This window comes from Cryptomeria japonica, chromosome 10, assembly GCF_030272615.1.
Source record: "Cryptomeria japonica chromosome 10, Sugi_1.0, whole genome shotgun sequence".
Taxonomy (NCBI): Eukaryota; Viridiplantae; Streptophyta; class Pinopsida; order Cupressales; family Cupressaceae; genus Cryptomeria; species Cryptomeria japonica.
Window position 1 is genome coordinate 162,960,334 of NC_081414.1, and position 16,990 is coordinate 162,977,323.

Sequence of the window (16,990 nt, forward strand, 5' to 3'; positions counted from 1 at the left end):
TAAACTGCACCGTCTCAAAGAGGGGCAAATGTAGTCACATAAATCTGTCCATTTTAATTAAATGAATATTTGCTATTTATTTGATTAAAAATCCACTAGCCATCAGTTAATTAAATTAATATTTAATTAATTCATCTTCAAACATTCTCCTATTAATTAAATAAATTATTCAATTTATTTTAATTAATTCACTATAACAAATTCACAATCAATTAAATGAATAAAATCTATTTATTTAATTAAATCCTTTTTTCCTCTTTTAAATAAATTAACATTTATTTAAATCATTAAAAAATCCCCCACTTGCATTTTCCTACAAATGCAACTTGCACACAAATTGAAATAAATAAATTTTATTTTAATTAAAATCCTATTTTCCCTCACCCACCAAATCCACTTGCACTCCTAAACCCCCTTCTAAATTCTTCTAAACCCTTCCTAATTAGCCTAATCCATCCCCTAAAATATTGTCACATTCCTAAGCAACTTGGAGTCACTTCTCAAAGACTTCAAAGTCTTTGAAAAGCATTTAATGCTTTGTGTGTTCAACAATTTAACCTCTAAAGTCTTCTAAACCATTTATGGCTCTTACATAACCATTTATGGTTAATTCAACTATGACTCATGTGTCTCCTCAAGCATTTATTGCTTTGACCATGGTTATCCCTTTTGCATTTGCACAAGAGTTTATCCATTGGATAAAAGCTTTATTCTTTGAATAAAGAATTTATTCACTCAACCCAACCTTGACCTTAACCCCCAAGTTGACTCCAAGGTCATGTCAAGAATTTAATGCTTATTCCCTCTCCTCTCAACCTATCTCATATTGACACTTGTCATCTTGGGATTGGATTGAAAGTCCTCACATGGATTTAATATCATTCAATCCTGACCCTTGTTGAGATTACTCAATCTCAACCATCCATTGCTCCATTTTACCTATAAATAGAGCTCACATTCCTCATTTTCAAATCCTCAAGCCTCAAGCATCCTCAAGCATTTAGCATTCATAGCCATAATCCTGAAAACTTGTATGCATTTAATCTATAGGCATTTCTAGAGAGCTTTTAGCATAAATCACTAATATCTTGTCATTTTGGTTTAAAATAAATCATTTTAGTATCAATAACATCTAGTATTAGCTTTTTATTCACATTTAGAGCAAATACTTCAATCTCAAACCTCCATAAGCATCCATAGTGCAAAAAGTTGTTGAGAGCTACACTAGTTTGGAACTTGGAGAGGAGAGGAACAAGGGAGAAGGAGCTAAGAGCATGTTAGGAGGCATTTGGAGATGCCTCATCATATTTACTTTCCTAGTTAAATATTTTCTCATGCTTTTGGTATCTCTTTTGATATGCTTGTGTAGGAAAGTATTTTGTTTATGATTTCTGACACTAACAATTTGACTTTTCTTCTTGTTTGTGTTTTGATATCATGACCAACCTTCCCTTTTTGAAGAGCATCACTTTCTATACATAACTAGCTTTGAAACCCAATGTTAAAAAATATGTTAAACTACTATATTGAAAATTTGTACACTCAATATGTAAATCTAAAATATTGATTGGAATATGATGTGATTTATCATCATATTATTATAACGAATTAATATTAGTAAACATGGGATAAACACATAAAAATTTAATTAATGTGGCTCAAAATATTTTTGAAAAAATCTCCAATGTCAAAGAGAACAAAAGTTTATATTAATCCAATAAAAACGTATTACAATGATAGATCCAACTTCTCCCTTTAATCTAATGGAATGATCTTAATGAACACCTACAAAATACCCATGAAATAACTATATACTACATCCAATTGATAAAAGAATAGAGACATGAAACCACAAGTGAATTCACCAATACAATTATCAAGAACTCACGAGCTATGAAAAAATCCAATGCTTTCATATGATAAACAATTACTGTACTATAAATATCACCACTCACACAAGTATTATCATAATCAATGACACACTTCCCAAAAATATCACTCTAAAATAGGCCCCATCATGTAGGAGGGACCCACCTAATAATGAATAGGCACTCTACTTTCCTAATAATGAATAGGTGCTCCACTGTCTCTCCTAACACCTATAATCAAGAAAGCAATACAAATGAAATAAAATTGTTTTCCACCTTAAGTAATCTCTCCTCTCAATGCAACTTCAAATTTTATTCCAAGTTACAAGGAGAAATTAAGAAATAACAATATCTCTCAACCACCGACATGGACATCCAAGTATCCATTCTTAAGTGGTTGGAGATTTGACATTAGTATGTAGTGTTTGTAACATTAATATCACCGTAATCCTAACAATCAAAACCATTGTTTCCAATCTAAGGTCAATCTAATCTTACATTGTGAGATCAACCCTATGCCCATAGAAATAACTGTAATGTCCCCACTTGGGGTTTCCCTTAATTTAAACCTGAGACATCCATTCTAACCTCAAATTAGAATAGTAATATATTAATAAATACAATTTTATCAGAATTAGATATATTTTACTATAAAATTTTGAGATTAATTCGAATAATGGAACTTATCTTGACCAGCTTTCTGGATTTTGACAATTGAGGATATGTTATGACTGATAGAGTTAATGATACCAACAGTTCTGAAGGTGTCATTCATTGATATGAGTATGCAATTTGTGTCTATGAATGATTTTGTAATGGCAACTGTACTGTCGTGGCTTGTGTTGTAGTTCTTTGTCACTATGCTATGTATATATTGTCATCCCTGACACCACTCCATGTATTCATGCGATTTGGTTTACTAACTCTATGCATATAGAACCACCCAATTGGGCAATGATGGTGGTGTTCTTCTGACTTTCTATCCATAAGTATATATAACCACTTTATGCCAAAATGTGAATGAACAACTCGGCTCATCCCCATGCATACCACTAATAACAAAGATGTTACTGCTTGTAACATAATAACAGTTCTGATGCTATCAATCCATGGTGATGTTATTGGATGCTTTGATTCCTTTCCTTTATATCTCTCAATGTGAGGGAGAGGTCACACCACTTCATCATGTATACCCTTTGGCAAGAGACACGCCCTTTCACCATTAGCACCCTTTGAAAGAGTGCAACTCTTCATTATTTCTGCCCTTTGAAAGGGACACAACCTCTCGATCTGCACTTCTCATTTTCAAATTATTCACCCTCTCAAATGAGGTTCTCTTCTCCCTTTATATCTCATTGTTGAGGGAGTCACAACTTTTCCTTTCATGTCTTTTGACTTTTCATTAACTTAATTAATTTTTAATTAATCATATTAATTATATTTAATTATATTATTTTATATTTTAATTTAATTAAATAAAATTTTATTATTATCATTTATTATTAATTTTTATTTCAAAGTGGGGACATTACAATAACTCCCAAATTTTTAATTTTTTTTTTTGTTGATTCTTAACCATTTCTTTCCGTCCACAAGCTAACTTGATACACGTCTGACATGATTTGTTGCTATGTAGTGATATATAAAGACATTCAATGGGCATTCATTTATCATCTAATCATATTACATGCTCATGAATCAATCATTTACATGTCAAATTTTATTTCAAAGTGGGGACATTACAATAACTCCCAAATTTTTAAATTTTTTTTTGTTGATTCTTAACCATTTCTCTCCCTCCACAAGCTAACTTGATACACATTTGACATGATTTGTTGCTATGTAGTGATATATAAAGACATTCAATGGGCATTCATTTATCATCTAATCATATTACATGCTCATGAATCAATCATTGAAGCACTAAAATGAACCTAAATATGCATCATCATTCCAGAGCACTTGCATAACTCAAAATTATCGTCCATCATTTCTATGACAATAAAGAGTATTTTTAGGAGTTGACTTGCGAGAACATGGCTCTAGTGATCCGAGAGTCTCCTTAAAGTATTTCTAAATACCATAGACCTAGTTAATGATCAATAACAAGTAGAGAATTTGGTGGAACAAAAAGTAGAAGTGCACAATTTTCTAGATGAAGGAATGAGTCACATTCAAGATCTATGCTCGTAGAAATGACTCTAACCCAAGATTGGCCCACAACAATGTTGATAGTTTGCTCCAATTTTGAGGCAAAATATAGACAAAGAAAATATATTCCCAATTTCAACATGGTTGATTTCTTAAATATATCAAAATGATTTCTTTATCAACATTCTTACAACTAGATATCTAAATCCTCTGAATTTAATTGTTCTAATTATCATTTATACAATTAAAATAAATTTAAATTATATACGCATATAAAATTTTATCTAACTAGCCTAATTAAAAAATTTTAAAAACTATATACAATATTAAAGCTATTTAACTCCAAATACAAACCAACTAGAATAAAACATAAAAAATATATCAGTATATCCTTAGAAGCTAACACCTCTACATTTAAATTATGGAATTACCCCACCCCCTATGATATAAGAGCTTTTAGGATTGTTTCATGTCCCACAAGCCTAATAACTCTATGTACCACTAGTATTTAATTTAGAGAATTGGCATGTCCCCTATAACTAGGTAAGATGGCATAGTAGTTGAGCACCTAACTTTGCGCTTCTCAAAATCCTACATGGAAAATTTCAAATCACTCCCAATTTTTTACAACTTACTTGGCAAGTCCCCGACTTATAAATAAGGTTTTGGGGCCACATCATCAAATATGATGTCACATCAACATGTTTTTTGCGAAGGTGTCCAAAAAGCCCCCCCCCCCCCCCCAAAAAAAAAAAAAAGTGAGAGCAATAATTGTGCACTAAGTCATGTTTTATCGGTGCGTTTATGTGGCATCACATGATTATTTCTTTTTAGATCTAAGGAATACATTTCAATCAAGTATGGGTAGACATCATCTACAATAACAACTTTAAAGTCACAATTATTGGGGCAATATTGTCAAAAATATTAGACTTTAAATCAACTTGAACACTATCACAACTATTGGAACATGCTCAACTACTAGGTCCTCTCCCCTAGTAGCTTTTGACTATAACTGCCAATATTGATGGGTCCTAGATACATGGATATGTCTTGCATGTAAATTAGTAGCTTTTGGTCGTCCATGTCCGGCCAAAGGTGTTATGCACAACTTTCATCCTACGTAAGTTGGTTGGCAATGGTCAACCGATTGTTAATTTCGATTATGACGTTGTCAAAAATATCGGACATTAAATAAACAAATGGTATCGGAAGTATTGGAATATGCTCAACTACTATAGGTCCTCTCCCCTGGTAGCTTTTGATTGTAACACATTGTCTTGCCAATAATGATGGGTCCCACTTGTGTGGATATGTCTTGCATGTAAATTAGTAGCTTTTGGTTGTCCACGTCTAGCCAAAGGTGCTATGGACAACTTTCATCGTACGCAAGTTGGCTAGCAATGGTCAACTAGTTATTAATATCAATTACGACGTTGTCAAAAATATCAAACATTAAATCAACAAATACTATCACAACTATTAGAACATTATCAACTACTATAGGTCCTCTCCCCTAGTAGCTTTTGATTGTAACGCATTGTCCTGCCAATAATGATGGGTCCCACTTACATGGATGTGTCTTGCATGTAAATTAGTAGCTTTTGGTCATCCATGTTCGGCCAAAGGTGCTATGCACAACTTTCATCCTATGTAAGTTGCTAGCAATGGTCAGATAGTTATTAAATTCGATTGCAACATAAAAAATATCAGACATTAAATCAAAAAACGTTATCACAACTATTGAAATGTGCTCAACTACTAGGTTCTCTTTTATAGTAGCTTTTGACTATAACACACCGTCCTGCCAATAATGATGGGTCCCACTTATGTGTATATGTCTTGCATCTAAATTAGTAGCTTTTGGTCCTCCATGTTTGGCCAAAGGTGCTATGCACGACTTTCATCCTATGTAAGTTCGCTGGCAATGGTCAATTGATTATTAAGTTTGATTACAATGTTGTCAAAAATTTCAGACATTAAATCAACAAATGCTATCACAATTATTGACAAGTGCTCAACTACTAGATCCTCTCTCCTAATGACTTTTGATTGTAACACACCATCCTACTAATAATGATAGATCCCACTTACATGAATAGATCTTGCATGTAAATTAGTAGGTTTTGGTCGTCCATGTCCGACCAAAGGTGCACAGCTTTCACCTACGTAAATTGGCTGGCAATGGTCAACTGGGTTATTAATTTCGATTACGATGGAATAACAAGAACCATAACTCACGGTCCCACATTGTGCCTATATCTAGTTTTATAGCCAAGAGTAAATTTTGGTTAAATAAAGTAGGAGAAAATATTTTTCAGTTTTACATGTAGAATTTTGTTCCCAGAGATTAACAGATTGATTTCGTCTTACAGATCCAGAAGACAAAAATTATTTGTGAGATATGCTTTAGGAAGATGTAACCCTTGCCATGATTTTGATGATGAATGGCTGCTTTTTCCTCGCGATCTTGTGATTTTTGCAAACCTTGCTGTTATTTGTCTCTCTGTTTTTTGCAGCCTCTATTGAATTGCAGTCTTTACATAAATATATTAAGCTTACACCATAGGCAGGTATATCGTCAGCTTTTCAGGTAGCCCAATCCAAACGGTGGAATATCAGAATCATACTATGTTTTGCTGCTCCTCTGTTTTCACCTTTTCTGGAAATTCAACACCTTGATGCAATATGCAAAGATAAATGCAAATAATACTGGGAATCCAACAAGCACTGCAGCTACTGCACCTAAGAAATCGTGCTTGTATCCAAAGTAATCCTCTAGAAATTGATTTAGTGGTTTGAATCCTTCACCATTCACTTGCAATTGGTCTGTGACGTCTCCATACTGTGGAACAATGAGCCCATACAGAGTCCATGCAACAGGGCATATCCAGTAGTACCAAACCCACCATTTTGGGATTTTCTGCATTCAATAAAATACCCATTAGAAGAAAAACTGGTCCAATTACATTCTACACACTGTTCTTCTCTATTAGGTACTCCTGTTTTTGGACATTGATAATAAACTATTCAAAGAATTGGCTTGGTAAGGAGGATTGAATACCGGTCTGGGAATGAAGAATCCTGAGAATAGACTGAAGATGCTATAAAATATTGCAGCCACAATTGAGGCCACTTGATGGTTTGGAGTAATTGAGACTGTCATCATCCCATAAAAGGTGAAGTACAGAAATGTCATGTAGTTGGAAAAGAAGAACCAGGAGAACTTCTTAATTGTCCACTCAAAGCTAACCATACTGTAAACAATAATAGTGTACATAACTGTCTGGCCGAGTATGTATGGGAGCTCAATAACCACCTATAATGCAAAAATGAAAATAAAAGATTCATATCTGTTAATTTCACTGTATGATAATAAAAGAAACAAGAAAACAATTAGATTTACCTAGTTAGTATCGTAGCATATTACTAGCATACATATCATGGTGAGGTTGGATACCCACAAATTCCATCAACACAAGTAAATTAACCATAAAGACAAAACTACCCACTTAGCAGGGAGAACCGTGGGGATTTTGACATGGATAGTGGCTAATCATGTAGCAAATCAACCAGGGAATACACATTGATGCCAAATTGAATTATATACAGGCCTATATTCTGCCTTGTATGTTGCTTTGACAGTTGTCATGCATGGAACAAATTGACATGCTAAGGAACCAACCTGAGCCAGAGCATAGGGCATTGCAGAGTACATTCCTGCAGCTCTTTCTCTGTAAAATACAGTTCTCTCTACTGCGACGACAGGCTGCACAGTTGAACAGTTAGTGACCCCTAAGAATATAACAGCTCCATATAAGGCACCCGCAATGATAAAAAGATCTGTGTCGTTGTCCCTGATTTCCAACAAAACCATTTTTTAGTTTATGGGGTAATCAGAAGTTTGTGCAGGTATTCACTAGAGGCATAAACGAACCACAGATGTTTTATAGTGTGTGTAGCTAAATTTTTTGGAAAGTAAACTGCCTAGAATTGAAGTACTACCGTTTTCTGCCGATCCTCCAAAAGATTGTTCCAATGAATAAGGCACAGGTAAGTGTGAAGAAGTATCTAACATTGTTATATTCAGGGCTACGCCAGTAAGTCCACCATTGCTTCCACAAACATGACTTGAATTGCCCCAAAAATGACTCAGAATACTGAGTTGGAAAGTAAAGATCCTTTGCTTCTGGAGGTGGAGTACTGAGCTCTGTTACCAATTCTTTGTTATACCTGCATTGTTAAGGAAACGACTGAATGTCGAGTATTTGTTGTGTGTTGGTGTATCTTCTGTATTTACATTCAGTATGATTTTACTTTTCATCTGCAGAATGTCCATGAAGTTAAAATGTTTAAGAACATATAGACTTACTTATAGAGAGAAGAGTTCCTGTAGTGCTCTGCAAAGTCTATCCCCAGACGAAGTTCAGAAGAAAAAGAGCTAGCTTCTAACATCCATGTAGCAGGATTATATTTATCCTTGATCTTTGGTACATTTGGAATATCCTGCAGTTCACCATTGTGAAAATAAGAAAAAAGGTTTCTGCCATGTTAAAGCCTTTCTTCTGTGCAAGTCAGTTCTCTTGTTGTAATGCCTTGTCTACAAATCCTCACCTCAAAATATTCAACAAGCTTGTGAGAGTTGTGGCCTAATGGTCCATTGTAAATGATTTGTCCACCTCTTTTCATCAAAAGTAGCTGATCCATCACAGGAGAAATCAGTACCAATCATTGAAACAAACAATGTAAGATAGACTCATCTTAGATATTACTTTACCTCATCAAATGCTTCAAAGATGTCAATGCTAGGCTGATGAATTGTACAGACGACAGTCCTTCCAGTATCAACAGTATTACGAACAGTTCGCATGACAACTGCGGCAGCTCTTGCATCTAATCCAGAAGTGGGCTCATCCATAAAAATTATAGAGGGATTTGCAACAAGCTCCACAGCAATTGTCAGCCTTTTTCTTTGTTCAGTTGACAATCCAGAGACATCAGGTAGGCCTACCAAAGCATCCCTTAAATTCTCCAACTCCACAAGTTCCATTACCTCATTAGCAAATGCCTGCATGTTGGAAACTGATCATTTAGTAACATGACACTTTGACGTATCTCATTAAATAAATAACTTAGTTGCAAAGAGAAAATGCATAGTTGTGGACTTTACAGTTTTGGTTTCATCTTCAACATCTTTTGGGAGACGGAGAAATGCCGAATATATTAATGTTTCCCACACAGTGACTTGAGGAGAATGTATATCAGTTTGCTCACAGTAACCAGAAATTCGAGCAAAAGTCTCTTGCTTTTTGGGAAATCCAGAGATTCGAACATCGCCCTCAATATGTCCTCCAGTTTTTCTTCCAGCTAAGACATCCATGAGAGTTGTCTTCCCAGCACCACTAACTCCCATCAATGCGGTAAGAACACCAGGTCTAAATGCCCCTGTAACATCTCGGAGCAACTGAAGCCTTTCTTCAGTGACTCCCTGTTCCCTCATTTCCTGCAGTCGAAGCCAAGACCTGTCAGCCAAATCCTTCATGTACAACAAATCACTAAAAACAGGGCATCAGTCTCAGGGCTCCTTTTGCATACCGGAGGCATGTCAACAAAGTAATTGACACCCTCGAAAGACATGGTTAGTGGCTGAAATGGTAGAACCATTCCTCGTTTGACTCTTGTTGTAGTCTCCAATTCTGACTCCATGTTGCCTTTCAGACTAGTTGATGAGATATTCACTCTTCTGACCTGCTTTTCAACTGCATAACCAAACAATCAGAAATATATAGATTATGTAGTAACCTACTCAAATTCTGTCTGTTGAAGTATGAAGAATCTGTGAAACAAAGTACTTCAAAAGCTCTCTCTTACAAGTACCACTGCCATCTGCAGAAGACAATGACCGTGGCAGAGACCTTGACATAATTAGACCCTGTTCTGTTCCATTCTCTTGGTCTTGCATTTCATTTAGAACTTCCTTGGGGATAACAGCTTGAGGTTTGCCAAGAGCTACAGCCAAACAAATCCCCTATTATTCCATATAATAAAAATGGACAAAGGAGAGAGTAAATCGAAGAGAAAAAGATGCATGTGTATTCAGTATTGACATAGCTCACGATTTAGATATGCAAGAGCAAAAGTGGAAAGCACATTGAAGAGTAGTGAAAACCCCAACAGTGCAGCAGCTCCTAGCCAATACCAATATCCCATTGGGTAGATGCTACGACTCGCCATCACTGCTTCACCCAAATTTGTTGTATTTTCTGCACTCTGAGAAAGAACAGCATTCCGAAAACCATTCATTTTGATGCAGTGTAAATTCCCTTCAAGGAAAATTGTAACTTTTTTTCTTATCCCTATCGATTGTAGCTCAATATTCCGTTCAAGTATAATAAATTCTATCCAACGGAAGGGAGTTAATGCATGACAAAGATCGAAGACTTACAATTTGCCATCTAGGAGCAAGCATCTCATTTACAGTGATAGCATTCTGTGCATACGTTAAAGGTGAACACCAGTAGCCCCACATCCACCACTTCGGAATACTATCTGCATTAGAAATCCACCAGACAGTTAACCTCACCGTGTCTTAATAAGACTTTTCTCTTTTCTAGTCTCCTGTTAATGCCTTCTTGTATTGAATATCTGTAAGTTAGAAAGGATATAATTGCCAACCTTTAGGGAGAACGAATCCTCCAAGCATGAAAATTAAAAGCAGACATACAGTTCCTCCGGTGTTCGATATGATCATTGACCGGCATATTCCGGCAATAAAGCTGAACAAGGATGATGCCATCTGATGAACGAGGAACATTAAAAGGTATTGTCGAAAAAACCTGCAGATGAATTAATGTCAAATGGAGGGAATTGAGAATCTAGTTAGGGGATGGGGGTTATTCAAGCATTTATAATAAGCAGACGACTTAGCATTACCTGCTAGCTTCAGGGGCAAACCCAATTGTATAGTAAGTTATCAGCACCCATATGCCAGCTTCCAGTAATGAAATTGGGATTCGCAATATGAAGGTAGAAAGAGTGAACGCCCATGCGGGGTAAAAGAGCAGATCTCTCTGCTTGAAGAACACTGGAAGCCTGAAGATTGTCAATGCTAATTCTGCATAACCATTGAACATGTTGATGAGGAGGCCGAAAAAGAGTGCTCCGAGGTACATATTTGCACCCTCGTGAGTTTTGTGATGCATTTCGGTCCTCAAGTATACAGTTGATGCAATGAATGATAAAACTAAAATCTGCAGAAACAAATAGATAGTAAGATACATTTAATCCTTCTAGGGGTGATTTTGATTGAAGTTTGGCATTCTTACACAATTACAATTTCATCTCAAAACCATATGAATTTTAGATCGTTAGAAACTCACTTGCACAATCCTGAAGATGTAAGTAAAGGAATTGCGCTTGATCAGAAGCCATTCTTTGGCAAAACAGGCTTTGAAGATCTCCAGTTTGGGTACACAGTGTTTACTAAAGACCAAAGCTGCTTTGTGACTTCTGTTCTTCTCGTATGGTACTGCTAGCTCATTTTCCAACAAACGACCTGCATGAAACTGCTTGAACGTAAATGCAAATTCCTTCACAGGTACGTACTGATAAGGTCGGCTCTTTTCTATCCAGTATTGTTCTTGGTCCTTCTTTGACGTGACCTTCAGTAATAGAAAAACTTGAGAAAATAATACAACAAGATATAACGATTATACTGAAGTCATTGTTATACTTCGAATTTCAACTCTCAATACCTCCTGTAAGAAGTCTGCAATGCCCTTTCTCTCGGGGCATTTGAATCCACAGCTTTCAAAAAACTCCAGTACATTCTCCCGAGGTCCACCGTAAACAATATAGCCCTCTGATAGGAGTAGAATATCATCAAATAGGTCAAATGTCTCAGGTGCAGGCTGAAGCAAAGACATGAGAATTGTGCCATCCATTAGATGGGTAAACTGTTGCAGGCATTTGACTATCTGAAATGTGGTAGAACTGTCTAATCCTGTAGATATTTCATCCATGAAAAGAGTTTTTGTAGGCCCAGCAATCATCTCCCCTACACATAGGATCAATTGAAAAGTTCGCAATTCATCATATACTTAATAGTTAATACACAGCTCTACTTTGGAGGACTTTATCAGTTTTGGTTTCAAGTTTGTATGCAAGATAGTAATAGCTACTATACCAGTTGTAACACGCTTCTTTTGTCCACCAGAGATTCCTCTTATCATGTCATTGCCAACAACTGTGTCTCCACAAATGTCCAAACCCAGAATCTGTTTACGCACATGGATTTCAAAATCATGAATTCCTGGTCTTCAAGTGGCTTTCTCTAAAACATCAAAATTTCTGTCAATGTACTTACCTTGAGAATGTAATCAGTCTGAAGGCTGCTCTCAACACCTTTCATTGCTGTTGCCTGCAGGAAGTATGCAACAATACACAGTGAGAAGTACAATGATATTAACATGGATAAAATTCCTTTCTACTCTGGATAAGACTTTATAACCTGTCAAACCTTTGAATATTCCCCGAGGAAGAAGGAATCATATAATTGTGTCAAAGCTATGAATTGAAGCTTACTTTCATGAAAAGATCCATGTCAGCCTCTGGGAAGATTCCAGCTTCTTTCTCCCTTCTAACAATCTCTGAAAGCAGCTCTGCATCGAAATATGCCAAGTTGGCATTAAACAAGTCGTTTGGTATACAAGTCATATAGCACACGAATCTAATACTGCTTGTGGAAGAAGAAGTATGCCACCATGAGGGAAGAAAGGTTTAGAATGTTCACCATATCTATCCCCCACACCTTGGCACCTAGCAGAGAAATCTATAGTTTCTCTCACTGTCATCTCTCCGACATGTAAGTCATGCTGACTTATGTAAGCAGATGTTTTCCTAGGGACAAACTCCTCCAGCCTATGGCCATTGTAAGTGACATTCCCCTTCACCTGATCATTCAAGAGTGATTTAATAAACACCTCAACTTCGATTTGTGAAACAGTTAAAAATTGCAATACAAAGATACTAACAAGCTCTAACCTTCAAGCTGGGGTCTAATTTCCCAGCCAAAGCAAGCAGCAACGTTGTCTTTCCAGACGCAGGGGGACCCAACAACAGAGTCATCCTTTCAGATCAAACATATAAACTTATGGTGTTATCCCAGCAGTTTGAAGCATTTATCAGATTATTTTTAATTAAAGACCTTTATCATAATAACATATAAAAACTGTGCATACACCTCAAACACCATTGCACTGCGAAATTTATAAATTGACTCAAATTGAATATCTAGCAGAATCCTCACACCCAATTACCGAGATGGCTTGAGGATTCCACTGACGTCCTTGAGAACTGTAAGATTTGCTTTCTTATTGTGTGAAAGGCCAAAGGTGTCTAACAAGGATTCTACAGAGTTTCTGGCAGAATTCCATAGAGTGGGCAAAGCTCTTCCACCTACGTAACACTCTGCATCCACTCTTAAATTTTCAAACCGTACTTCTACAGTCGGAAGCTGGATGCCAACTCTGCCCAATTAAAGACAAATTAGTCTGGAAAAATCGTTGAAAGGGGAAGCTTCTAACTAAAATCCAATCTTGAAAATATTGACCAACCGAAACAGCCAAATAATGAATTTGATGTTGTGAATCTTCTCACCTGTCAATTCGAGCTCTAAGCTTTCGCAAAAACTTTTCGTTGTCTTCCTCTGCGACTTTGAAGAGGCGATCAATGATAATCTGCCTCTCATCGAACCCAAGCTTACGAACGTCCACTTCCTTGTGAAGCGTTTTATCATTTTCCTGGATAACGCTCTGCATAATTGCAGTTCTGAGCCTGTCATAAGTTGGCAGCTTCTCAAGGGCTGCCCATCGAAGAGCTTCTTCGTCCTCATCAATTCTCCGTCTCTGTGATCCTCCACTACTATTACTCAAGTTTCTACTCAAATTGTTGCTAATTCTCCTCCCAGACTCCCACACTCTCTCCAATCCCTCCATATTCTCAAACCGATAGCAACTATGTCACTCAAGATTTTTGAATTTCCAAAACGAGACACCAGATTTCCATGGAAGATCCGAAATTTCAAAAGATAATACTACAACAATACACTAAACAACATTTTTCCAACTAAACCCAGAATCATTTGGAACATGCAAATCACTCATGATGAAACTATCATTGCATGACTCCAATTTATAGCTGAGAGGAAAACCATTGTTGTTTTCTAAAACAAGAAGCAAGAAACCACTTGCAAAAATCCATGTCTAGGATAGCAATCAATAGACAATAAAATATTAATTTCTTTCAACTTCAACATGGGCATTTAACCCATAGCCACTCAAAACTTTAGCCTTTCAGATGCTCTGTATAAATCTCCCAATAGACAACCTTTCTCCTTCCAATCCAAGGCACTGAAAGAATGATCCTTCATATCCATTTATCCATTTTTACTTATCCTTATTATTGTTACATGTTCACCTCTTGAAAATGCAATTACAAGTAGCCATTAAGTACAAATATTAAATATTTTTCTCTCATGTCCTAGGGAACATTTTATAAGGAAAATGGAGACACATGAATGACGTAGTATTTGCAAGGTAAATATCACCTTATCCTAACACTACTAATAGTTTGGTATTCATTTCTTTTGTTGTAGTGCTATAGGCTATCAATCTTCTCAATGAATGCACAATTTTCTCTTGTTATGATAACATACATTATCATTTATTGTAAATAGATTAATATTATTATTAAACTCTTTCCCGACTATTGGATGTAATGCATAATTTTCAATCATCAAGTGTTGGATGTGTATTCTCTAATATTTGTGAGTAGTTGGTAAAACATTTGTTGGTCCTCACTTTCACTTTCTTGTTTAGATACATTATCCAATGTAAAATCTATTTTAAGTTATTTGCATAGTAATTTTTCATATATGGTAATTGAAAGAGTTGGTATAAAATGCTCTACCATGCAAGATTTAGTTGAAGATTGTAACCACCCAGGATCTAGAAACTTTATGAAAGCATAAGAGAGATTGACTATGAAATTCTAATGCTTTTCTATCAAAGGATTTGCAAATGATAGATTAGAATAATTAATTTGGATTGAATAAATTACAAAGGGGAGCCCTTGGTTATAGAGGCCAATGTGAACATAGGATTGCAAAAGATTATGACATGTGTCTTAATCTTGTGACTTGAGACATAAAGTTATAGCTATCTTATGTGTACCCTAAGTAAACTTAAGTACATTTGTAAAGAGGACATAGGTGATGAACAACTAGGTAAAACACCCCTTTCACACCAACACCCAACCTGTAGTGCAACTTAGGGAAAATGTACACAAATGCAAACAATTCAAGATGGGACTAAACTATTAGGCTATGTTGGGTACCCACGTACAAATGTAATGCAATCTCTCACAAATGAAGAAAATAAGAAACCTAATGGGACAAAAATCATCCCCAAAACAAAGATGAAAATAAAATGCTTTTAATGAAGAATGAGACAGAAAAAAATCCATGCCAGGAAAAAGTCCACCCTAAGAGAATAGAAGAAGAGAGACCATGCAACTCCCTACAATGTAGAGTCTCATAAAATGATGGTAGATGCTCAACACCAAATGTTGAAAATGATCCAATGTGTTGACCAACATTGCTCCCCTTGGGAAGAAACAAAACCAAGATGGTATGCAATATGTATTCCCACTCTTGAAAGGAAGATGAGGAAAGATAAATGAAGTGTGATTCCTTTAAACTCTTCTCAAGTGTCTCCATGTTGATGTTGAAAGTTGTTACCATAAAATCGGGTGTTCTAGGACATAATGATGAAGATGACAATCTAGAATTTTCTAGAAATTGATTTAAAGAATAATCTAAAGATAGAGATGCCTCCTCTAAAGATAAAGAAATCTCTTCCAAATATTGCTCAAAAGTATTCACACTCATGTCAAAGTGTAAAGAATGATTATTTAGAGAATGAAAACGAGGGTTAGAGTGTTCCCTCACAACAAGTAAAGAAGGATCATGTCATAACCCTAATTTAGATTATTTTATTAAAATACAATTGTTGAAATGGAAATGTAATATTTTTAGTGATATTGCACTTATGAATTAATTATTGTTTTGTCTCTTAAAATTTGAAATTTGTAAGGGGAGATTAAAATTTAGCAAATGGAAGAAGAATCTATTGGAGTAAAACAGATTTATTCTATTTACTCTAATTAAGTTTACTTAGGATAGCTTTATTTTTCACATGACACAATCATTTAATATTGTTCATGTTAGTTATCCTGGGTGTCATTCTAGATAGAGATGAGTTAGTTTTATGCATTTAATTTTGTTATAGGGTAGTTGTACCTACTCCTACCTACTCTCTCATCTCATTGAGCCACATGGCATTACCTATGCTCTCAGTTGTCTAGCCTTCTATATAAGCAAGCTCATTTACATACATTGTAACATATCAATACATAGCAATTTATTGCAGTTTAATCTCAAGCTTTGCTCTTCGATCTCCATTGTTCTTAATTTCTCAAGTTGCAACATTCTCATGTCTGGTTGGATAGTTTCTTGGTTGATCCATTGAAATGTGTGTAGCTTCATGGGCTTATAATTTCTCCAAGAGAAACTTGGAGGAATAGATATTAAAGACTTTAGTTAAAAATTAAAATAGAAAGGTGTTTAGTAACAATGGAAGAGTTAGAGCATTAATTTCACTCTATTTATTTGCATGTGCTTAACCAATGTAGAGGAGGTGATGCTTTCCAAACATGTAGGAAGAGTAATGCAATTCAAACTAAGAGAATTTTATCAAATTATCTCAATTTGCAACTTTGCAAAATAAAATATTAACAAGGAGAATAGTTGCAACTTTAATTCTATTCATACTAATATAATTGACTCACAAATGCTATGTTTAGTTTACAAAATAAAATTTAAATTCCAAATCCAATATTCCTATATTCAAATG

The 16,990-nt window shown here is 35.5% G+C and overlaps 1 protein-coding gene across 1 annotated transcript; it reads right to left on the bottom strand.

The window, feature by feature from the left end:
- Positions 1 to 6,367: 6,367 nt before the first annotated feature.
- Positions 6,368 to 14,144, bottom strand: LOC131045232 (ABC transporter G family member 35-like). The gene is made up of 23 exons (XM_059213653.1): positions 13,677 to 14,144; positions 13,337 to 13,546; positions 13,062 to 13,146; positions 12,811 to 12,970; positions 12,603 to 12,679; positions 12,385 to 12,438; positions 12,205 to 12,295; positions 11,774 to 12,075; positions 11,399 to 11,680; positions 10,953 to 11,269; positions 10,695 to 10,855; positions 10,448 to 10,568; positions 10,136 to 10,287; positions 9,891 to 10,028; positions 9,615 to 9,778; positions 9,190 to 9,522; positions 8,797 to 9,087; positions 8,634 to 8,717; positions 8,392 to 8,525; positions 8,025 to 8,252; positions 7,705 to 7,876; positions 7,084 to 7,338; positions 6,368 to 6,942 (listed from the first exon to the last, which is right to left on the bottom strand). Exons 1-23 carry the CDS (start codon positions 14,012 to 14,014, stop codon positions 6,673 to 6,675), a joined length of 4,419 nt encoding a protein of 1,472 aa, XP_059069636.1. The 5' UTR covers positions 14,015 to 14,144; the 3' UTR covers positions 6,368 to 6,672.
- Between the last annotated feature and the right edge of the window lie 2,846 nt (positions 14,145 to 16,990).

What these genes read in the sequence shown, in the direction of transcription:
- LOC131045232 (XM_059213653.1), bottom strand. Translation starts at nt 14,014, where the DNA reads ATGGAGGGATTGGAGAGAGTGTGGGAGTCTGGGAGGAGAATTAGCAAC. An exon ending in ACATGGATCTTTTCATGAAA is followed by an intron (nt 12,439 to 12,602) that starts GTAAGCTTCAAT and finishes TACTTCCTGCAG; the next exon opens with GCAACAGCAATGAAAGGTGT. An exon ending in AGGATTCGTTCTCCCTAAAG is followed by an intron (nt 10,569 to 10,694) that starts GTTGGCAATTAT and finishes TTTCTAATGCAG; the next exon opens with ATAGTATTCCGAAGTGGTGG.